This window comes from Urocampus carinirostris, chromosome 12, assembly GCF_059441175.1.
Source record: "Urocampus carinirostris isolate Australia breed hairy pipefish chromosome 12, RoL_Ucar_1.0, whole genome shotgun sequence".
Lineage (NCBI taxonomy): Eukaryota > Metazoa > Chordata > Actinopteri > Syngnathiformes > Syngnathidae > Urocampus > Urocampus carinirostris.
In genome coordinates, this window is record NC_142360.1 from 24880588 (window position 1) to 24905409 (window position 24822).

Below are 24822 nucleotides of genomic sequence, written 5' to 3' on the forward strand. Positions count from 1 at the left end.
AAAAAAATAAACACAATGCACAAGGAGTTGAAGACTTTTTGAGGGGTGGCAAGTGTTAAAAGTATTTAGCTAGTTTCTGCTATCAGACCCATCAAAGAGCAGGTGGGTTTTGGTCATGAAATTTGCTATCCGTTACTTCTGTTGTGCACAGGTGAGCTTAGGGTTTCTCCTTGCTTGGCATTGTGCTGGTTTTAGATCAAGGAATGTTGTAATTGTGGCCTGTAGAGCCTTTTGAGATTCTGTGATTAAGGGCTATACACATAAATGTGACTTGACTGAAACAATAGAGTCAGCCATTTTACTTTCTGTTTCATAATCTGTAATGTTTTGACGGATGTTGTGGACCCAAGTAGTTTAAAGCAGGTCTGATGAGGCTGAGCTCTTCTCAAAAAATAGATTTCATTAAAAAGATAGAAAATAAATCCAAAATTAGAATGAAAATAAATATAAACTTTTAAAAGGGCATTGTGTATTATTTTGCACTTCCTGGTGGTAAAAAAAACACCATTCATTAATAGTATGTTATCTGCATAGCAATGAAAACTCATGCTTGGAGATGGGCCTTGCCGATATGACATAAATTGTTATCACGATATAAAATCTATTATTCGATATAGATAATTATCACCTTAATTATGACATATTTTTTTCTTTCACATTTTAAGTTTAGTCTTTTCCCCTGAATGAAAGTTGACAAAACCAGATGCCGCTTTGACGAATTTCCTATGTTAGAACAAAGGTGCAAGGTGACAAACTACTACAAAGAATTTTACAATAAATGTGGAACATTTGAACACAATTAAAAGTTAACAAAACAAGGTACCCGGTAATCAAAAAGCAGAACATTGCACACAACCAAAGGGTAGACCTGCATTCCCCCAAAATTATATAACCATATATAAACAAATTTTAATTTACACTCAGCAACAAACATGTTAAAGCTTTTATGTGCAATGCATTTTAAAGTGTCTTACGATGTTAACAAAAGGAAATGGCATGCTGCTAGAAAACACTGCAATGAGCGTTTGTTGCTGTTAGGGGTTCAAGAATCGATGGCCAGGTCTTGGCCCGCTAGCACTAGTTTGGGGTTGAATTGTTTCTAATTCTGTATATTTTAGCAGGTGATATTGTTTTAAATGGTGAAACAAATTTGTCGTATCGTCTTGGTAGCCTCACATCTGCAAAGTTTGCAATAAATGCTGCCGCTGTTATTTTTATCAGTGCCCCCATTTTCTCTGGTGTTCGGGTGGTGTAATTGCAGTTCAAATATATTGATTTTCATCAAACAGTTTTATTATTTATCGTGGCACTAATTATACCACAATAATTATCGTCATTGTTTTATTGCTCAGACCTACTTGCAGATTCTATCACTAGCCAAAGAATGTAAATACTAAAGGGGGCGCCATCTACTGAGATCTATTGGACTCCATACGTGACACCTAAAGACCAAAAGGTTGCATTGCCGTAATTAACACAACACGTCCTGTCTGAGAGGAAGGACCTCTAAACCATGAGAGTATGATTCCTCAGATACCAATCCATTTTTTCTCATGATCCAGTAGTATGTTGTGGTTGATGGTGTCGAAGGCAGTATTGAGATCCAGTTGCAATAATATTGACGAGGCGCTGGAATCCATGGCCAGGAGATGATCAATGGTTACTTCAACCATGGCAGTGTCAGTAGAGTGATTAGCCCTGAACCCTGACTAGACAAATTCAAAAGGATTATAATTTGCAAAGAATCAAACTGGCCCCAGTTTCAGATAAAATCAATACCAAACCCTTGCTACAAAGTGTCTACATTAGATAAAGGTAATGTCAGATCAAATGCATTTAATTAAGGCAATGCTACAAAATGTGTTGGGGGAACTTTGACCAAGCAGTTTGGTGTCTCTTTTCCATTTTTTGTCCTTTATTTCTGGTTTATCCTACATGTAGCAGAATGTGTAGTTTGTGATGGTAATTTACATCTAATACAAATCTTTAGGTCCTCCCATTAATGGCCAGCGCCCAGACTCCCTGCCAGTGCCGGCTGCAGTAACACCAGAACAAGAGGCAGCAGCAGAACCAGAGACAGCAGCAGAACCAGAGACAGCAGCAGAACCAGAGGCAGCAGCAAAACCAGAGACAGCAGCAGAACCAGAGGCAGCAGCAGAACCAGAGACAGCAGCAGAACCAGTAGCAGCAGCAGAACCAGTAGCAGCTGCAAAACCGGCAACAGAAACATCCACAAAAACAGCAGTAACAATAGCACCAAAAACGACAACAACAACAGCAGCAGCAGCAGAGCCAGCCCCAATGCCAAAGTCCAACCTGTGGACAATTGAGCCCAATGGCGAAGTGAAGATTCGCACCGAGGGTTCCGGCCTGGCCGCAGAGACCCCTATGACGGTCCACCAGCTCTTTAAATCAGTTGTGAGGAAATTTGGCAAGTATACTGCTGTGAGCTGGAAAGAAGGCGAGCGAAATAAAAGCTTGAACTACAAAGAATACTACGACACCTGCCGCTCTGCAGCCAAGAGCTTCCTGAAGGTGAGATATTTAAGATGGCAACACAAATATTACTTAGTCATTGGGTGTTACAAAAGACTCATCGGTTGATGCGTGGACAAAATTATGTTTTACACTTAAGAATGGATTTTAGCCTTTGGAATGTTGGTTTCCTGCTGTGAATAATCATAAAACGTATCTACAATGGAAGCATTTACCTTAGTTGGTAGGACAACACAAGATCTGAATCAGAAATGTAAAACGTTTTAAATAAGATTTGAGAATATCAAACCATATGGTCTGAGGACAGCTGCTCTGCAGCCAAGCCAAGGTGAGATTTTAGAGATGCCGAGAAATATCACTTATTCTTTCATCTGGGTGTTACAAAAGACTAATTTATTTATGCGTGAACAAGATGAGGTTTTACACTTTAGACTGAATTTCAGCCATTGGAATGTTGGTTTCTTGCTTTTGCTGTGAATAATCGTAAAACTTATTTGCAATGGAAGCATACACCTCAGTTGGTAGGACAACACATAATCTGAATTAGAAATTCAAAACATTTTAAATGAAAATAAGAATGTCAAACCATATAGTTAGAAACCTGCTGCCCTCCAGCCTAGCGTTTCCTTAAGGTGAGATATTAGAGATCCTGACAAAATCGCATCGTCATTTATCAGGGTGATACAAAAGCCTCATTTGTTAATGCGTGAAGATGATGAGGTTTTACACTTTAGACTGAATTTCAGCCATTGGAATGTTGGTTTCTTGCTTTTGCTGTGAATATCGTAAAACATATCTGCAATGAAAACATACACCTTAGTTCGTATGATAACATAAGATCTGAAAGGGAAATTCAAAATAATATCTACAAGCAAAATGGTCCAGGGTTTCTGGGCCGAAGATTGCTTTCAACTGCTTGGAGTAGTCGTTGGTCGGGAGCTGATTTTTATCGACTTTTTGTCGGGGTTTTATTGGGGGTGCTTTGACACGAAACCAAGCAAAAGACACGGTTCAGTTGTTTCAGAGTCCATAAGTCACATACAAAAATTATGGATTTATTAAGTAGTTGAAATCTAGATGAGTTTTGAGAACGTCAAACCATGTGGTTTGGGACCTGCTGCTCTGCAGCCAAAAGCTTCATTAAGTCCTTTTAATTTATTCACAAAAATACCTAATAAATGGTTTAGACAACAAAAACAACCTGTAAAGCTGTTCGGGAGCCGAAAGCGAAAGCTCTTTTTAGCCGAAAAAGCTGGTTCTCTAAAAAAAAAGTCTGAATTCCCATCTCTTCATCGGACCATTCGATTCCTTGAAGAAAAACTCCGGTTCAAGCGTGTTTCGTATTGAGAGCATGTATTGCATTAAGTCGCGGGTTTTCTCGCTACCCCAGCACACTTGAAGAATTTGGCGACCGAGCGCCAAAATATCAAACATGTATGATACTCGGCGCAGGGCAGCACAGCGGCGCAGTGGTTAGCACGTGTGCGGAACAGTTCTGAGGTCATGAAATCGAACCTTGCTGTGTGGAGTTTGCATGTTCTCCCCGTGCTTGCCTCGGTTTCCTCTGGCCACTCCGGTTTCCTCCCACATTCCAAAAACATGCATGTCAGGTTAATTGGCCGGTCAAAATTGTCCTTAGGTATTAATAAGCGAGTGAGTTGTTTGTCTCTGTGTGCCCTGTGACTGACTGGCAACCAGTTGTGTCCCCTGCCCACTGCCCGAAGATAGCGGGGATGGGCGCCAGCGCCCCCGCGACCCTACTGAGGATAAGCGGTGCAGATAATGGATGGCTGGACGGATCCTCGGCGCCATTGGCGCCGCGCTGTTTCCCTCCAAAAATTTCCCCAGCACACCTGACGCCAGAAGCAAAATGACGATTGCCAGTGGCGTTGCCCTAGGTGTGCGGGGGGCTTTAGGGGAGATATTCGAGGTACAGGCAAATATCGCTTAGTCATTTACCCAAGTTGTACTAAAGCCTCATTTGTTGATGTGTGAACAAGATGAGGTTTTACACTTTAGAGTGAATTTCAGCCTTTGGAATGTTGGTTTTTTTGCTTTTGCTGTGGCACCTTAGGGCACACCATGTGGAAGGGCGCAGTCACAGTAGCTGGTTCTATATCTATATTTAAGACATAACACGGGGCGCATTTAAAAATACAACGTAAGCAAGACTGAGTTTCTTTTTGGTTTCCGGCCAGAAGAGCTTCACGTAATCTTAAATCAAGGGTTGACTTTTTTTTACTTTCAGAGCCACTTTCCGAAAGATCGAACAACAATCTCAGCAGAAACATTAGCCCAAGCGTCGACAATCCATTCTTTTAATTATAATCAGCAGGAAGTTTCTGTGCCACCGTTGTCCTGTTCCGGATGGAGAAATGACACCTTATCTTAAAATGAAAGCACCAAGATGATAACAAAAACTTTCAAATTGCTAGATATGCAACGGCGTTAACATCTGTGAGTAGTACTTCCGCAAACAGTGAATGCATTGCGTGTGATGTCACGTGTCATCTTCTGCTTGTTGGAAACCTGCGGAAAACAAGGGAGAAGGCATGAAAGTCAAAGGAGGATCAAATATGTCGCATTTGATTGGAAATGTGAACAATCTCACAATGGAGTTTATTTTTCATTGCTATGATAAAATTAAAGAAATACCATAAATGAATCCATATTTTATTTTGAGGATTTGTAAAGAACAACAAAAAGGAAAGTGACATACCCCTTAAATGGGTAACAAAAAGAGATCCTTAGTAAATTTTCTCTTTTTTCCTTTGGGGTCTTTGACCCATCTGACACCCATCAATTGGTTTAAAACTGCATGTTATCCCGCCCTGCGGCTGTGTCTTAAGCTATGATGCACATCTTTGTTGACAGAAGTGTTGACATTTTAAATGTATTCTACACATTTTTTACAGCATTGGAAAACGTTAATAATTTTGTCATACATGTCTTTCAACAGAAACCATTTTCTAACATTTTTTTCAAAAAATCGTCATAAAGAGCCGCATGTGGCTCCAGAGTCGTGGGTTTCCGACCCCCATCCAACACCATACACGTATTCTAGTACATTGTTTGTACATCAGTGAAAATGTGTTGTTGTAGCTTTAAGGTTTAATGATAGCCAAACCCGAGCTTTGATCGCCATATTTCGAATGTGAATCACAATAATAATGAGGTGAGCTTACACCTATCAGATATGGCTGCCTAAATAGGGTTGCTTGGATGTAGACTACGTGATGGGAACTGAAAATGCTGAAAAATATCGCTTAGTCATTGAGCCAGGTGTTACAAAAGCCTCACTTGTTAATGCGTGAACAAGATAAGGTTTTACACTTTAGACTGAATTTCAGCCCATGGAATGTTGGTTTATCAGCTTATGCCGTGAATAATCATCAAATGTATCTTTTGTTGTAAGTGAATATTTCAGTATTTCCTTAAAATAACATTTTGATGTTTCCAGTTTGGCATTAGAGCTCATTCGTCACTTGCCCCCACCGAACAGCTATGCAGTCTTGTTCTTTGAGATATCATGTGGTAGCTGCTTTGAAAAGTCAAGTTGATGTGGGCAACGGCAAAAAGCATGAAGTCGTCTGACTGAACCGCAAGCCTCCCTTTGGGCTTTATGGGAAGCACACACGTGCTTGCTTGTATGGAAAAATGTCTGTGCTTGTACACGTTGGTTGTCATCATGCGGCATTTAGATCATTAGATTCTTAGGGGTCAACTTACACGCTTCACACCTTGTAACATAAAGCTTTGTTTTTCCCCTTGCAACCACTGATATTGAATTTCATCTGCTGTTACTCAAAAGCCCGTTGGTGGGCAAACTTGTAAAGTATAAAGTTACATGTCATTTTGTATGTTAATGGATACAGAATACAGTAATCCCCCGAAGTATCCTAGTTTTTCTTATCACAATTTCTCTACTTGATGGATTTTCATCGTGCATTGTCTTCTGCATTCTGATCAGCAAAACAAAATAACCCTTCTTCCGATCCCCGACAAATTTGCACTTCTCGACCCACTAAACCTGTTCTGGAGCCACATGCGGGTCTTTTGCGCTCCATAGTGGCTCCCTGCAACTTTTTCTGAAATGTTTGATAATGGAAAAATAGATGGATACATGAAGTAAAGTAAGGTGGATCGTTTTCTTAGTCCATACAGTGCAATAAAAAGGCTAGATTATTTTTAAAATTATAATGCGACAGTTCAGAATAAAAAAAAAGAAGTTTCTAAAGTACATTACTTCTTTTGATAAACAAATAGTTGAGCCTGGAAACTTGGTTAGTTGTTGAGTATCCATTCATTACCTGCACCACTTATCCTCAGTAGGGTCGAAGGGGTGCTGGAGCCCATCCCAGCTATCTTCGGGTAGTGGGCAGGATACGCCCTGAACTGGTTGCCAGCAAGTCGCAAGGCACACAGAGACATACAAGTCACTCGCTCATTCACACCTATGAACAATTTGGACTGGCCAATTAACCTGACATGCATGATTTTGGAATGTGGGAGGAAACTGGAGTGTCCGGAGGAAACCCACGCAAGCATGGGGAGAACATGCAAACTCCACACAGGAGTTTCGATCTCATGACCTCAGAACTGTGCCGCACACGCGGTAACCACTGCACCGCCGTGCTGCCCTATTCAACGACCCGTTAATAATTATTTAGAGCATTTGATCTTCAACATAGATGGCTAAAGGGGGTTAACTGTTTATTGCTTCTAAACAAATATATTTTCTTTTAAACAAAATGTGAAAGAAGTGAAAAATTAGAAGTTGCAATCGTATCCGTAATGTAGGAAAATCTCATTTCTACCTTTGCATATTTACAAAAAAAATCCCAAATGAAAAGACCTGCCATGCATGTTCCTTTGTGTTATACTTATTGTAACATAAGGTTTGTCTCTCTCCAGCTTGGTTTGCAGCGTTACCATGGCGTCGGTATCCTCGGTTTCAACTCTCTTGAGTGGGTGGTTGCTGACATTGGAGCCATTTTTGCAGGGTAAGTTCCCATAGTCACAAAATAAGAACTTATCACAGGGTAGCGATTTGCATGCTGGTCAGTTTCTTCCTTCATTTGTGTGAAATTGGTGTTTGCTTTGACCAGTAGTCCTCTTTGTCTTGCATTAAAAACTGTCAATAATGATGTAAACGATTACTAGTGATGAAGCGAAACACAAGCTTGATAATTCACCACACTTCCTCATGGATAGTGAAACTCAAGTAGTTGTATTGTGTCATCTAGAAACGAAAAACATTGAGGTAAAGCTGATCTGCGATTGGTTAGGGTTTTGTCTGCACTCCTTATTAACAGGTCAGTATTGAAGTATCACTCGGTGTTATATTCAGAAGTTGAACAATGAATTCAGAGTGAGCAATACACTTATGACTTTCAACCAGAGAAGGATCCTTCCCCTTAGCGCAGTGTTTTTCAACCTTTTTTAAGGCCAAGGCACATTTCTTTCATTGAAAAATCCCGCGGTACACCACCAGTCTGTGCCATTGCATCTTTGGTAAAAGTAAATCCAAATCTAAAATAGCTTTTGTTAAACCGCACAGGCACACAAATTGGATAATTTCCCACCGTGTGCCGCAGCACAATGGTTGAAAAACACTGCCTTTGTCAAGACTAGAACTGACACAGCCAATTACGTTACGCTTCTGTAGTGAGCGATGGCGGTGTCAAACACGGAAAAACAGGTCGATAGTCGGGACAGGAGAGCAAAATCGCGGTCGGGTTCGGAAACGGGTCGTAGGACGGGACAGGAGAGCAGACGTAGTCAGGATCAAAAACAGGTCGTAACCAGAGACAGACGGGAGCAAAAACGGGACAGGTGGGAGTCAGGGTCGAAAAAGGCTTGCCTCGTATACACTGAGGTTCGCAGACGGACTGACAAAAGGGGACCGACAGGAGTGGGTTTGAATAGTGACAGGGAGCCAATCAGAGTCCAAGGCAGTTGGCGCCAAAGGAGCGGGCACAGGTGATTCACATCGGTAATCATGACAGCCTTAGCAGAAAGTTGTTCAAACAATAACTCAAAATATGACATTTTACAAATTATAACGAAATAAACTTGACTTTTAATAAAAAGCATACAGGTCCAAGATATATTTGAATTAAACCCATATTCCAAAAACATGCACGTCAGGTTAATTGGCCGGTCCAAATTGTCCCTCGGTGTGAATGAGCGAGTGCGTTGTCTGTCTCTGTGTGCCCTGCGACTGGTTGGCAAGCAGTTCAGGGTGTCCCCTGCCAACTGCCTGAAGATAGCTTGGATGAGCTCCAGTGGCCCCGTGACCCTAGTGAGGATAAGCGGCGCAGAAAATGGATGAACAGATGTGATGAAGAATATACATGCTAAGAATTTTCTTGAGAAGAGGAACATACATTCACAAATCAAGACAGTCATGATGGTAGACTGCCCTTAAACTGAAAGACCACGAGTTCAATCACAGGATTAAATGCACCAAAAACTAAAATAAAATGATTGAAGAGAATGCAATGGTAACAGATTGCATACATGGATTATCATCTGATTTACAATTCTACGATACTCGTTCGAAAACAAAGGTATGTTTATTGAGGATACAAAGTACACTTTTTTTGCTTTAACTCAAATAGTGCAGATTAGAGTAATATTTCCATATCCAGTAATCCCTCACTATCACTTGTTTCACCCCTCACAGTCTCTTTACTTCATGGATTTGCTTTTTGTTCTGCATTCTGAATGTACATGTACAGTAAGCAGTATTTTTTGTCAGACAAATGCTTGGGCTTGTTAAAAGTTTTGTTCTGTGGTTTAAAAGATTGTGGAGTATCTTTCATTTTATAATAAATATAAAGTACCTGCTTCCCTGATTTATAGATTCTTTTTTCAACAAAAAACTGAACTATAATTTATCAATATACTGACATTCTACTCTTTGACCAATCATAGTCACTGTAGAGCCCAAACAAGTTTGAACAAGCAGGAAAACATGTAGTCCTTATGCGTTTCAGTGGCTTTGGCGTAGGAATCTACACCACCAATTCCCCAGAAGCCTGCCAGTATGTGGCGGAAAACTGCAGGGCCAATGTCATTGTGGTGGAGAACCAAAAGCAGCTGCAGAAGATCCTCCAGGTGCAAGATAACCTGCCCCACTTGAAAGCCATTGTCCAGTACAAAGGTGCACTGAAAGAAAAGAGACCAAACTTGTACAGCGTAAGTAAATGAAGATCGATGGGGCGTGTCGTGTGCAAACAAGAAGTTATAGTTTTGCGTCATCTCCTTGTGCAGTGGGACTCTTTTATGAAACTTGGACGGGACGTGCCAGACGCTACGCTTGATAAAATCCTCGCCAGTCAGAAGCCTAATCAGTGCTGCACGCTGATCTACACTTCAGGGACTACCGGCAAGCCCAAAGGAGTTATGCTCAGCCACGATAACGTAAGCACCAATCGCTTTGATGTTAAACTCTCCCTTGTTTATAATCATGCTTTCATCTCCACCAATCTCAGCTGACTTGGACGGCACTCTCCACCTGCCGGCACGTGCGCCTGACAGAGGCCACAGAGTCTCAGGAGGTTGTTGTCAGCTACCTCCCCCTCAGCCACATCGCTGCACAAATGGTGGACATTTGGATCACCATGAGGGTGGGCGGAATGACACACTTTGCAGATCCAGACGCACTCAAGGTGAGACCTGCCGTCGTGCTCGTTGGTGAACTTAAAGAAAACGTGTGTATTATTTAGCGTAGGGGTCGGGAACCAATGGCTCGCGAGCCATATATGGCTCTACATCTGGTTTGGAGATAAATGTCAATCTACAGTCAACTTTTACCTTATTTATAGTTTCCAGTTGTTTATACTAAGCAAACTTTAATGTCAAGGAACATAGAATCCCACAACAAAATGTTAAGTAAAAATATTTACTTTTTAGTAAAACAATGCAACATGCAATATAAAATACAAGAATAAACTATTAACTTTTTTTACACACAACAAATTTAAAGTAAAACAAAGGATCCTGAAAAAATCTCTCTCTCTCTCTCTTTCTCTTTTTCTCTCTCTCTATCTCTATCTATAATTTGAAGATCTACAAAAAATGAATCATAAAATACAAAACAATTAGTTTTTTACGCACTGAACAGATTTAAAGTAAAAATCAAAATAGAGTCCCTGAAATTAATGCAAAACATAACTTAAAAATATTAATTCTGCAGTGCTATAAACAAATTATAAAACACAAAATCAGTGTCTGAAATAACGTCTGCCCGGGGCGTGCATCTTTTACGTCGGGTGTACAACTTACAAAACGTCTCCGCCTAGGTAGCCGACAACTTTTTCAAGGGGGACAAAAAAAAAAACCCCCCGAAAGATATATATATATTTTTTTCCAAAACAAACGTTTGCTTTATTCCAATTTCGAGATATTCGTTCGGTTTGGAAATTTCGGAATTTCGGTTCGTTTTGGCAAATTGCTCACTCGGCAGCCAATCAGAAGACTGCACCGAATGACTTGGTGCTTCTGGACTTTCCCAAGCGTTATAAGGTTGTGCATTTGCATATCATTTTCCAAAGTAGACGCACATACGACACAAGAAAAATTGATAAGTGGTTAGGAATCAAGCCAAAACCTCAGCCGCAGAAGAAATATTCAAAAGAAGCTTACAAAATTTCTGGCGCTACAAAACGTAAACGTACATTAAAAGCATCGTGGAAAGAGGAGTTCACATGGCTTGTAGCAGACGACGTAACGCAAACATTGCATGAATGAAGATAATACAGGTACATACTGATGGCCCCGGCCCACGGGTATAAAAGGCCCAACTGACCCGAGCCCGACCAGTTAACTTGAAAACAAACCCGAATTTTAATGATTTATTTGTGAGGACACGGGAGGAGTTTTCCACATTGCTGACTAGCTGCATGCTGCGCGAATCCTCCATTCAGAAAAAAAAACATAAATCATGACGGGTGGATAATTTCTTTAAAAAAAAGTCAGCGAGAGAGAAGCCCGGCCCAAACTTAAACAGAATTATTGACAGTGTGAGGTCTAAGATCTTACCTCTAGTTGGTACTGATTCCATGACAAAAAGAATAATGTTGGCATTTATAGCTATGTGTGGTTGTCTGATTTTCAGGGAACCCTGGTGAACACCCTGAAAGAGGTGCGACCCACCGCCTTTATGGGGGTGCCTCGTGTTTGGGAGAAGATGCAAGAGAAGATGAAGGCAACCGGAGCAAAGTCCTCTACAGTTCGGCGCAAAATCGCTGCCTGGGCCAAGGACGTGGGCTTGCAGACCAATCTGAGCAAGATGAATAGGTACACAAACGCATTTTTGACGTCGGAGACTGGATACAGCCTGCCTGATTATTACTTTTGTTTGAATGCATCAGAGAAGCGGAACACACGCCGTTGAGCTACCAAATAGCCAAGAAGCTTGTTTTTAAGAAGGTGCGCAAAGCTCTGGGTCTAGACCGCTGCAGCAAGTGCTACACGGGTGCGGCCCCTATCACCAGGGATACGCTGGAGTTCTTCCTCAGCCTGGACATTCCGGTCTACGAACTGTACGGCATGAGTGAGAGCACTGGGCCGCACACCATGTCTCTTCCGGATGCCTTTAGGATCACCAGGTATTTTCCTTATCCTTTATTGACCAATTATCATTCAGGCAGCCTGGAATTATTTTGTTATTTGAGCCCTTAAACATTCAGAAATCATGTTATGAGTGATTACTCTTTTAAACACTCTACAACCGAAACTTTCAATATCGAGCGACATCTAACATCACTGTGTGTTAAGACAATGTAATAACAGTTTAAAATGAAAAATAAAACAAAAAACAGACTTTTTTCAGGATTATAATGACCGGAACTGTACATGAACCCATTGTACGACAACATAACTGGAAAAAGGAACTGTAGAAAAATTTACCCAAAAAAGTTTTGAATCTTTTGTTCATATATTGTCAACTATTTTTCACCAAGAACACGGGTTTTATGGTCCTGTGTGATAGATAGTGGAGCAATTCCTTGAGACAGAGACCCATATCATTCATGACCCATCAGTACCCCAATTCAATGCCCATCTGACAATCAAAACGAGTAATGTTAAAACGATTCAAATGTTTTTTAATTGGATGCAGACAATAAAAAATGCTTTACTGAATGCATTAGCGGCATTAGCTCAGGATGTAGAGCGTTCGTCTTGGGATCAAGAGATCACAGGTTTGATTTCCGGCTCCTCCGTGTTATATGTCGAAGTGTCCTTGGGCAAGACACTGAATCCCTAATGCCCCCATTAAGCAGGTCCGCACCCTGCATGGCTGCATGGCCGCTATTGGTGTGTGAGTGTGTGTGTGTGAATGGGTAAGTGTGAAGCACATTCTTAAGCGCTTTGGGAGGTCTTCATTGACTTGAAAAGCGCTGTGTAAATGCAGACCATTTACCATTATGCCCCGTCTGTGTCATTTCCTGCCTGTGATAGCCCAACATCACGGAGTTGCAGTAATGTAAATTAAGCTTGTAAAACGGGGGCGCTGTCGCCCCTATGGTAATGAAAGGTTTAAGCCCCGCGGAAACTGGCAATAAGTATTTAGATTTTGGGGTCAAGTCAAGTCATGTTTATTTGTATAGCCCTTAATCACGAAGAGTCTCAAAGGGCTGCACAGGCCACAGATTATTGCAAACTACAGACTATTATTACACCCTCCCCTGATCTAAAACCAACATGAGGGCAAGGAAAAACTCAAAAACCTTGACATGAGGAAAATGAAGAAACCTTCAGAGGGACCGCACACACCACAAGGTGGTATCAAGATTATAGCACGGCATAACAAATTATGAATTAAGCTCAAATGAAGGCTTTTACAAATAATTACTTTCATAACTTTGCAACAATAACTTTGAAATCCTTACTTATTTTTTTCTGTACACGTTCACCAAATATGCTCAACAAAACAATCTAAAGCCATGTTTGCTCAGGCACTTTTGGGAGAAAAACTGCACGGTGAAAATGGCGTCAAGTCTCAAACATTTGGTGCTTGGTCGCAAAAGTACAGGAGAGAGAAGGAGCCACAGTGAAACATTTATGACGGGCTCCAAGAGGAGAAATGAGTCAATGCATTTGGCAACATTATTCATATAATACATAGGAGCAAAATGGAAGGCTTGACTGTGTTTTAATATTGACTTCATACTCTTATTTCAACTTTTTCACTCACAAATCATGTCAATTTATTAGTTTGTTGGATAGCATTGAAACTTGTCCATCAAAAATGCTAGTTTTCTTTCTGTATCATCTGAGTCATTGTCAGGTCATTGGTGTTTCTTTTAATCCTCAAGAAATTATAACAAGCAAATGCAATTTGGTCTGTTACAACGGCAACCACGAGTGACGACAACAGCATAAAATTACAACATCTATTGTCTGTTTTGCATTCTGGCACTATTCTCCATAGTATGGTTGGATTGGCACTTTCATTTAGAGATAAAAGGGTCAAATTTGAAGTGAGTCAGCCCTCTTTTATGTTTTTTATTGGCGCAGTGGTGAATATATGCTCGTCTTTGTAATTTCTATCTGACTTTCCTGTAATCGCCATCTTGAATGGTCACATGATCCTAAAACACATGACTTAGACCGGTGGTTGGCAACCACCGCACTGCCTTATTTTTGTTTTTACTGTATTTATTAGTGTATACATTCATTTTTTACACCAGTATAAAAAAATTGTATGCGCGTTATACTGAGGTTTCTGGTAGTACAACACAGAAATGAGTCATTTATCAGTCAACAAATATCGCTGACCTCATTTCCTCAGCATTGGATGCAACGGGATTTAAACTGTAGGTGAGAGCGCTGAATCCCAATAACTAGGCCACTACGGTTGTAGAAGACAATGGAAAATGCTTAGATTTGATCTCATCATTACACTATTTTTACCCACAATGCCACATTGTACAACGTTGCCCTTTCATATGTTATCTAGATCATTAGTGATCTAGTGATTACACAGTAGATTTGGGCTTACCATCATTATTGTTAAAGGTTTCCGACCGCTCACAGCTCAACACATGTGCAAAATTGGTCTCATAATGTGTTTTTCCCCCTAAAGCTGCGGCATAGAGCTTCCGGGATGCAAGACGAAGTTGCACAACCCAGACAAAGACGGGGTTGGCGAAATCTGCTTCTGGGGTCGCCACGTCTTCATGGGTTACCTCAACATGCTGGACAAGACTGAGGAAACGCTGGACGATGAGGGCTGGCTGCATTCCGGCGATCTGGGCAAGCACGACCCCAACGGATTCCTATTTATCACCGGACGGATTAAAGGTATGCTTTGTGATGCAGTCGTCTTATTTTAAAACCCTCAACCTTTTTGTGCGACCTACCTCTTGTTAGTTTTATTCCCCACTTACAGTAAAACTCGATTAATGCGGATTCAAATGGACTGGGAAAATTTTCTGGATTATCCGAGTATCTGGATTAGCCGATGTCTGGTATTCACAGACCCCCTGACCTCAAAAGGATGTTTAATGGGAAATACATGAATAACTCATCTGGTTTCAATTGAATTCGCGGATTTATATTCATACAGTTCAAATGAGAGTTGTAGCGTGTAGGATCAGGAGTCTGAGGCGGAGTAATAAATGTCAGAGCAAACGAAAGCTTTTTTGATATACCCCTTCAAAACAGGATGCAAGAACAATAGCACGTTGCTTTGTCTTTAACCGGAAGAAGGGACCACGCAACTTGAAAACCTGTCCCACTGGAACTCTCTACTCAACAACAGTGTTTTGTGGGTGAATTATGCAAACCCACTACAGAATATTAATGAAACATGCATACCACGTTTTCAGAATATCTGACAATGTTTTAGGTTGTATGTGAAAATAAGCCTCAAAATCGTTCTTCATGCCAGTGTGATCGTTACAGTATTGTAGGATCTTTAATTTTTCTTCTAATGTCCGGTTCTCGCGACTCCTCTTTTTCACTGACGCCATGATGTGACACTGCGTAGTCTCCTTCAGTGTTGTTTTGCAGAAAAAGATCACAACTTGAATCGAAGCACAATGAGATAGTCAGGCAGTACAGCAACTGGGAAGACGTCCCAAGAAGACAAACGCATAGAGAAATTGGTTTGTCTATGGACGAAAGGATGGCGGGAAAGTTGCGTCATCCAGCCTCTTCGGGAAGAAGACGTCAAAGGCGGCATGTCGAGTTGGAATACGGCTCCGGAATGGACATGGCAAAATGCATAGGAATGGATCCAAACGATAAGAATTTTGATCTGGAATAGCCGAAGATCCGGATCATAAAATCCGGAATATGCAAAGATTTTTCGAAAGAAATACATTAGACCACACTTTTTATCCTTATCCGAATTTCGCGAAGATCCGGATTAATCGAATCCGGATAAACCGAGTTCTACTGTATTACCCCTACACATACATCATATGTTTTTTTTTATAGTTTGGCCAGGGATGCGACTTATACTTTGGTGTGACTTTTATGTGAAATTATTCACACATTATTATATTATTGAGTTTAAAAATGGTATTACCTGTACATGCTTTCACATGTTATTTTCACACTAAACCACAAGAGGGCGGGGGATTCTTCCTTTGGGCTTTAAATGAGAAAATAATATAAAAAATAATTTTAGGATGAATATATTTTATTAATTACTAATTGTCTGTCCCTGTGTGCCCTGCGATTGGTTGGCAACCAGTTCAGGGTGTCCCCTGCCCACTGCCCGGAGATGGCTGGGATGGGCTCCAGCCCCCCCGCGACCCTAATGAGGATAAGCGGTACGGCTAATGAGATGAGATGAGATGAGATGAGACTAATTGCCCATAGTGTAAACTTGATTTCTAATATTTCTAAATATCAATCGATCATTTGAATTGGCCAGAAAACGAAATATCAAATTACACCTTAAATGTTTTTCCTTTGTTTACACCTGAGTGAGAAATTCTCTCAAGCGCCGCTTTTTGTTTTTTTTCCTCATAGAGTTAATCATCACAGCAGGGGGAGAGAACGTCCCTCCCGTGCCGACCGAGGACGCCATCAAGGAAGCACTGCCGCTTATTAGCAACGCCATGTTGATTGGAGACAAAAGGAAATTTCTCTCCATGCTGCTCACCATTAAGGTGGGACCAGAACGTCACCACAAGATGATGTCATTTTTAAATAACATAGTTGACTACAAGAAGCCGTTTGAAAAATCAATCGTACTTGCTCTCGCATATAACATCATACACTCACACATGCACAACTATATTCTCATACAGACAGTCATACTGAGCACAAATACTACTATACCTTACATAATAGTATACTCTCACGCATACTACAAAACTCTCATAAGCACACCACTGTACTTTCACACATAATTTACTTTTAATATGCACTAATATACTCACGCATATTACTATACTTTCATAAACGCACAACTATGCTGTACACGCCTACGACTAGACTCTCACATATACTACTATACTCTCACATGAACGACTATACTGGGAGCCGCTCCTGTTTCGTGTTTAACTGAGCAACATATACCCACAGATCAGTGTGCATTGCCATGGTTACCCAAAGTACATAAAAAGAGAGAGAAAGAGATACTTGTGTGAGAGTATGTTTGTAAGAAAGATGTTTTTGTGTATGAGTCGTGTGTAAGGGTATAATAGTGTGTGAGAGTATGATAGTGTTTGTGAGAGTCTCTAGTAGTATGTGTGTGAGAGTATAGTAGTCTTCGTGTAGGTATATAGTAGTATATGTGTGTGAGAGTATTGTATAATTTTTGGAGCCTGCAGAGGGATGGGCACCACCAGGTTGTACGTGCCCTAGACGCACAGGAAATGGTGCCCTTACAATCCTAGCGGTTAGGTGATCCCTCCATTTAATCATAGTAGTATCTTAGTGAAAGCATAGTAGTGTGTATGATTGTGTATTATAGTGTTAGTCCATGGGGTTTAATGGTGTGTGAGAAATAATAAAAGTGAGAGAGTATAATAGTGTGTGAGAGTCGAGAGTAGTTTGTATAGAAGCATAGTGAAGTCAAGTCACATTTATTTATATAGCCCTTAATCACAAAAATGTCTCAAAGGACTGCACAGGGTTACAATTACAAAATTGCACAATTACCTAAACTTAAACCAGCATCATAGTAGTTGTGAGAGAGTAAAGTAGTCTGTATGAAAATATAATGTGTGTTGATGAGAGTATAATAATGCATGGGTATGAGGGTGTAATTGCGCTGGTGTAAAAGTATAATGTTATTTGAAAAAGCATATTTACTTCTCATATGGCCTCTCACAGGTAATGTTTCATAAACGACTCTTGTCGAATTTAACCCGTGACTGCCATCTGTTGGCCAATCGCATCACTACATGGCCCTCACAAAGGAGTTGCTATGATTTTAATTCTAGTTTGTGGTTTTACCAGTGCGAGGTGAACGCCGACGGCGCCCCATTGGACGAGCTGACTCCTGAAGCGGTGGAGATCTGCAAGAAACTGGGCAGCAAAGCCACTCGCGTTTCAGAGCTGGCAGGTGGCCGCGATCGCGCCGTCAATAGCGCTATCCAAGAGGCCATCAACCGCATAAACGAAAAAGCGACCTCCAATGCTCAGCGCGTCCAAAAGTGGCACATTCTCCCCCAGGATTTCTCCATCGTCGGAGGAGAGCTAGGTAAGGGAAAGGAGAAACTCTGTGGGGATTGGCTGGATGCAGTGCAGGCTGGTTTGAAATCTAGCGGTGGACAACAGGGCATTCCGATTAACAGATTCATTTTCAAAAAACAGGATTAAAAAAGGCTTGTATCAATCAATCAATCAAAGTCATTTCCCTGGCCTTTATACGACGATACCTTTACATACGAGATTATTTGTTCCCAGTTCAAGCTCGTATCTCCAAAATTAACTTGTTACCTGCCTCCCGAAAGCATCCATATTAACCCTACTTAGTTACCAAAGCACGAAAAACACATTTAAATAGTAATTGAGCTACAGAAATAAAGTAATATCATAAAAAATATGATAAAAATGTAAGTTTATCATGACCAGAAGTTGGCAGTTGCTAATGTAACAGAGGGGTATGCGTCAGAATCTGAATCACCTTTATTATCATAATATTGCTACAAAGAAATTAGAGTTGCTCTCCAGTTGGCATAGTATAAAGTATCAAAAATTATAAAGTATTCACCTTTGACAAAGTATTCACGTCAAAAATACACAACCGAGATATTGCACTTAGAACTGTGTTGATGGAGCACGAGACAGTTGACGATATGTAGGCACTTACTGTACACTTAAAATTAAAGTTACTGTAACTTTAAATGAACATTCACATACACATTTTTACAGCGCTTTTTCTTTATTTCCTGTGTTTTTGTTTTTTGAGTTTCAGTTTATACTTTAGCAATAAATTTTCCACATGAATGCCCGTAAAATGCCTGTTGCAATGATACAATCAGCATAGTTTAATGAGATGAGATTAAAGGCTACATGTAAAATTGTAATGGAGGATAGTTAAAATAATACAACATATTAAAGTCCATGGATATGCCGTAAAACCCAATCATTTTTCACACAATTTCTGGTTGTCAGTCTGGTCTGGAGCAGGCTAGCTGTAAAGAACAAATTACCATAATAACTGTGGAGCTGAATTCAATCCGTTTTCGTGCAACTGACTTGAGGCTAATTATATCCTGGCTTAATTCCTTATCTTGATATCATGTATTATCCCAAAAGTGTATGTGTGTGTGGTGCCTCCCGCAGATTACTGGAACACAGCGTGGATCGACAGCCCAATATTTTCTTTGTATTGTACAAGTGTACCAGATCATATATTTTTATTTCTACCGACTGCGTAACATTTGACCACTAGAGGGCACTGCTCTCTAATGCGAAAGAAAACCATTGCCAAATGATCTCTGCATAGCACCACCAATGATTTTTTTTTATAAAAAATAACTTAATGAAAGGTATGATAGTTCATGTATTTTTGCGTAGTATTCAAATCAACGGGTTTTTTTTCTGTACCAATAGGAGGCACTAAATATTACACACTGTACCCTTTTACGCCTTACCTATTTGAATGAACGGAAGAATGAATGCAAACTTTATTCGAACATTAAAATAAAAACAGAACAAAAACAATTACACAACAACAAAATAATATTACATAATATGTTCGCAAAGGGGTAGTCAGAAGCAGATGCTTATATTCCCTACCCCTTCATCTTCCCTATTAAATACACCAATTATATAACAACAATTGTAATAATATTAATGATAACAGTTATGATATAACAATGGCAACAATAACACAAAGTTAATCATAGTTCTAGACGCACTATTCCCAATCTCTCGTATCACTCATACCCGATATTCTTCATCTCTATTCCGTCAGGGATGTTTTTTTGTATTTAAATTTGAAACAAGTGAATAGTTGGACAAAGTTTGACTCCACACACAGACACACACATACTTTTCCTGGTGGTTCTCACCTTTGGGATTATGAATTTACTACAGCCCCTTAAATTATAATTTCCTTCTTTCCGAATGAATAATTTATGGATGTTTTCTGGCACTACGTTTTTGTTGACCTGAAATAGCAGTTGTGCAGTGAAAAATGTTACTAAATCATCTAATTTTAATAGTTTGGACTGCAGGAATAAATTATTAGTATGATATCGATATCCTACCCTGTGTATGGTTCTAATTGCACGTTTTTGAAGGAAAAAAAGGGTCTGTAGTGAACTTTTGTAATTATTGCCCCAGACTTCTGCACAATATGTTAAATATGGCAGAACTAGAGAACAATATAATAAATACAATGCATTACAGTTTAAATTTAATTTGGCTTTATTCATTATTGAAATGCTCTCAGATACTTTAGTTTGTATGTGTCTGATGTGTGTTTTCCCAGCTTAATTGTCTATTTATTATGACCCCTATTTGATGCCTGATTACTGTATACTTATCCAATTGGGTTTGTCGAGGGTTGCAAATTAAATTATTATGATTAATGCGGCCATTTTGATCGTGTTTTTCTCAGGTCCCACCATGAAACTAAAGCGTCCAGTGGTGTCCCAAAAGTACAAAGAGCAAATTGACAACTTTTACAAAGAAGCGACGACTCCCCAAGACCAGCTTCCTCCCAAATAGAGAAACCAGTTTCTCACTCGGTAAACGTTGCTCGTTTTTGCCATTTAACCTGTTAACCGTTTTTTTCATGGGTCTCGGTTTTAGACCTGCTTTACTTGTTTCGATTTACATATGCGGAGGAGAAGAAACTTGTAAATGTCATCGGCTTTATCATTTCTTTCCAACTATTTATTTGTTTCATCCAGACGTGAAGTTGTTTGTGATGATCATTGCACTGTAGAACGGAAGGAGCCCAAGTTAGCTTCGGAATGAGATACATTTCAAATGAAATGCAGGATATTACGTTTTGTCTTAATGCAAATACTTCATTGTTGGAGCATTTTCAAAAGGAGTATGGCGGTTTCTCTTTTTTTTTATCTTCTTTAAAACCTCAAGCCATTTGTGAAGCTTTATGGCCAACGCAACCGATTATAGCCTCTTGCGCGTTCACGTTCTGTGCTCTTTCGTAATACTGTATTGTACATACGCTCTCGGTTTCAAAAGATTTTACTTGAACGAAGGGGAAGGAGACAAAGTTGGATTACAGTCAACCTGTATACATATGGGATGCTTTTCCGTTTCTGTCCCGCGACTTTTTTTGCAACGTGGCAGCCGCAAGCATTTAGTTCCCTACTTGAAAAAAGAAGACGAGGAGATCCAAAGAGCTGAACTGTAAATGTATGAAATATGTAGCACGCTTGTAATTGTTACAAAACAGTGGTTTGAAGGTTCCGGGTTGTGTAGAAATTCCCTATAGTTGATGTGGTGTAATTAAAATCGACAGGTTTTTTGAAGGGATTTGGGATGTAAGCGCGGTTTCCTCTTGTTAAGTTACAAATGTGATGTGCTACCAGCACAATACTTTAACACATTCCCCTCGATTTAATGAAGGAGGCACTGCTTTGTTTTTTGTTTTTTTCAAAGCATCAAACTTGTTGAGGCACTTGTTCAAAGGAAATAAAAGTTGTACATCCCATTTTTTGGTTTTTATTTACAGATTTAAAGGACAGATTTGTTAAAGCCCCGTTGTGTAATATTTAACTACTAGATGTCATACCTGGTCATATTCCTCGAGAGGGTTGAACGACAGCAAGAGAAACACACACAAAAAGAAAATTAAAAAAGGGAAAAAGTAGCATAAAACACACACAAAAAGTTTTGTGGACCATGGCCAACCCAAATGCCCAAACACCCAAACAAGTTAAGCACCTCGGCACCCAAGTCGGTCATGCTTTCGTCCCTCCAGATGAAACGGGACACGAGAAAGCGGCCATGTCACTCAGGTCAGCGTGACACAACACACTCCTTTGTTCAACAGCAGGGCCCGACAGCTTTCACTGGTTTACCCCTGCCGCATCATACAGGTGTCCTGCCCATCCCTTAGAACACGTCCAAACATCCTACTATCCTTTTACAACACCTGTCCACTCATTCCTATCACCAAGAGCTCTAGCTTCCACTAACAGGTCTAAACCTCTCCTGCAGTGCACTCACAACACCATCTATCTACATCAATCGCGACCTTCCTCTTGGTGTCCTTCCATTTACTTCTGCTTCTACATGAAATATGAATTAAAATATTCACAGATCTACAAAAACAAAAATTAAAATACAAAACTATTTTAGATTTTTAAACAGGGCAGCACAGCAGCGCAGTGGTGCTGCACAGTTCTGAGGTCGTGGGATCAAACCTTCATGTGCGAAGTTTGCATGTTCTCCCCATGCGAGCGTGGGTTCTCTCCGGGCACTCCGGTTTCCTCCCACATTACAAAAACATGCATGTCAGGTTACTTGACTGGTCCATATTGTCCCTAGGTGTGAATGAGCGAGTGAATTGCCTGTCTCTGTGTGTCTTGTGACTGGCTGGTAACCAGTTCAGGGTGTCCCCTGCCTCCTGCTCGAGCACAGCTGGGAAGGGCTCCAGCACCCCCGCGACCCTACTGAGGATAAGCGGTGCAGATAATAGATGGATGGACACACTAAACAGATTTAAAGCATACTAACACCATACCCTGAAAATGCATAACAATTCAATATAAATTAAGAATATTCACCCTTCAGTGCTATTAATGAATGACAAAATGCAAAAAAACTAACTACTTATCATTCTATTTTAACCAATTTAGATACACATTTTCCCCAAAACACTCAAAGAATTAAATAAGTAAAAACAAAAAGCAAAAGATCAGCAGATTGAAAGAACTTTGCTTCGGAACAATCAATACCATTAAAATGAGTCCAAATTTGGTTCATTTTTTTGCTTTTTATGAAGCTTTGAATACTAAAATTAAATTTATATCTTGCTGCTAGCACATTTTTGTGCTATACTTCACTCTTCCCACCTATGATCTACAATGTCTGTGTCAATTACCCAACACTTACTAAGCCCTTTTTCCGTGTTTGTAAACTAGTGTGACTAATTGAAGCTGCATGTGCATTGTTGAAGCAGAATGGCAGAATTCATGTCAGTTTATAGCAGCCCATTGACACAAAAAGATCGTAGATCATAGTTAGGAACAGCACAAAGTATGTGAGGGCAGCAAGATGGCAACTTTAGGCAAGTCAGCAAAGCCAACAACAAAAATATGTTCTTTCGACTGATGCTGGAGTTTTTCCTTTGAAGGTACTGGAAAAATTGGCCGGGTGCTGGGATTTGGCCATGAAAAAGGTATACGAACCCTGTAGTTGGTGAAGGATTTTACACATTTGACTATAAAGGATTTTATACGATTGACTCATAATGCAATGAAGATTTTCACTGAATAGGCTTTAGTTCAATGCCAGGTCAGACTGTTCCAAATGCAGAATATTTTGTCTAGTTCTGTTGATAACAGGACTCTGACGGAGGACGGCAGGCGTTGTTTTGAGAAACGCTCTGTGTTGTTTTGAGGAACCACAGACATCGGGATGCTCTTCTACGAGATGGTGAAGCCCAGGGGGTTTCTTTGGCGCGCCCATGGGAGGAGTCGGCATGCCATTATGCGGGGAGAAGATTGGCCAATAGAAGAAAGCTAAATGACTTGAGAAAAAGGCTTCCCAGAGACTCCAACGTCGCTAATTCGGCCATTTTCGATGGAATACACTTAGTCAAATTGTTAGGGAAAATAAATCAGCCAGTTTAATTCCAACAATGGCACTGTGTTATTTGGTGTAAGCGAATGCCAGTGCCATCGAGCACAGGGTGGCAGCAGGATGCCGGACAAACATACCGAAGTGGGGATATCAATGTGTCAAAGAAATACAAATTTCTCAACCAGATTTTTTTAAAAACAAAAATTAACATTGGAATGATAATCATGTATTCTCCTAAATATTCAAATCAATGTTTGTTCTTTTACTGTATGAAAGGTTTTTTTTGTACCACTTGGAGGCACTAAATATTACACACTGTCCCTTTAAGTGTCACGCTTGTATATTGGTACTTGTAGTGTTTCTCATGCTATATAAAGTCCCTTGCAGGCCGCCAGGGAGTCCTGGCAGAGTTTCTTAAATTTGCATTTTTAGAAAATATATATTTTTAAAAATACATGTAAATAAGAAGTTAATCCAAAAATGTTTTTAGATTTCTATAGATAGTCAAAATGACCGAAACACACCATTTTTCTCATTTGCCTGGACTTTTTTCGAGTTGTGGGTTTTTGGGGGTACCCTTAGCAGCAAGAAATGATTTCAAATGCCATGGTGTGTGTTAGTGCTACGTTTTTCCTCAAAGTGCAACTTTTATATCAAAAGTATAGTAACTAAGGTATCTATACCTTGCAGTGACTAAACACGGAATTTTACACAAAAAGAATTGTTAATGATTACCAAAGTGTATCAAAACTATTAGGGACGGGACAATACTTATACTAGATTGATAGATACTTTATTCATCCCCGTAGGGAAATTCACACTTCCAGCAGTATCCTTGTGTTTCTTATAAACAGATTAACAGGATGGCCTCGGGGTGCTGTGTCGTAGTTTAGCAACATAACACAAACTATCACTATTGTACGAATACTAGACTTTTTAAAGTATCAGCTGCCCTCTAATAGCGTTTGGTTGGTTGGTTGAAACCCTTAACTTCTATCCCTTAGCATCTAATTCCTAGTTCATGTTTAATTTACAGTACTACGTGTACTGTATCCTAGCGCGCTAAGAATTTCGACATTTTAGTTCAATATTTCGTGCATCCATTCAATATGGTTGGTG

The 24822-nt window shown here is 40.1% G+C and overlaps 1 protein-coding gene across 4 annotated transcripts in view; it reads left to right on the plus strand.

The window, feature by feature from the left end:
- acsbg2 (acyl-CoA synthetase bubblegum family member 2) overlaps window positions 1-21607 on the plus strand; it is a 43528-nt gene extending 21921 nt beyond the window's left edge. For all 4 annotated transcript variants that reach the window (XM_088350091.1, XM_088350089.1, XM_088350092.1 and 1 more), the window contains exons 4-14: window positions 1991-2535; window positions 7411-7499; window positions 9498-9699; window positions 9775-9924; window positions 9996-10172; window positions 11621-11802; window positions 11877-12113; window positions 14594-14811; window positions 16492-16631; window positions 17929-18172; window positions 20543-21607. In XM_088350091.1, the coding sequence (XP_088206217.1) occupies window positions 1991-2535; window positions 7411-7499; window positions 9498-9699; window positions 9775-9924; window positions 9996-10172; window positions 11621-11802; window positions 11877-12113; window positions 14594-14811; window positions 16492-16631; window positions 17929-18172; window positions 20543-20652 (2294 nt within the window). In that variant the 3' untranslated portion in view covers window positions 20653-21607. The remainder of the gene's footprint in view (window positions 1-1990; window positions 2536-7410; window positions 7500-9497; window positions 9700-9774; window positions 9925-9995; window positions 10173-11620; window positions 11803-11876; window positions 12114-14593; window positions 14812-16491; window positions 16632-17928; window positions 18173-20542) is intronic.
- Window positions 21608-24822: the final 3215 nt, after the last annotated feature.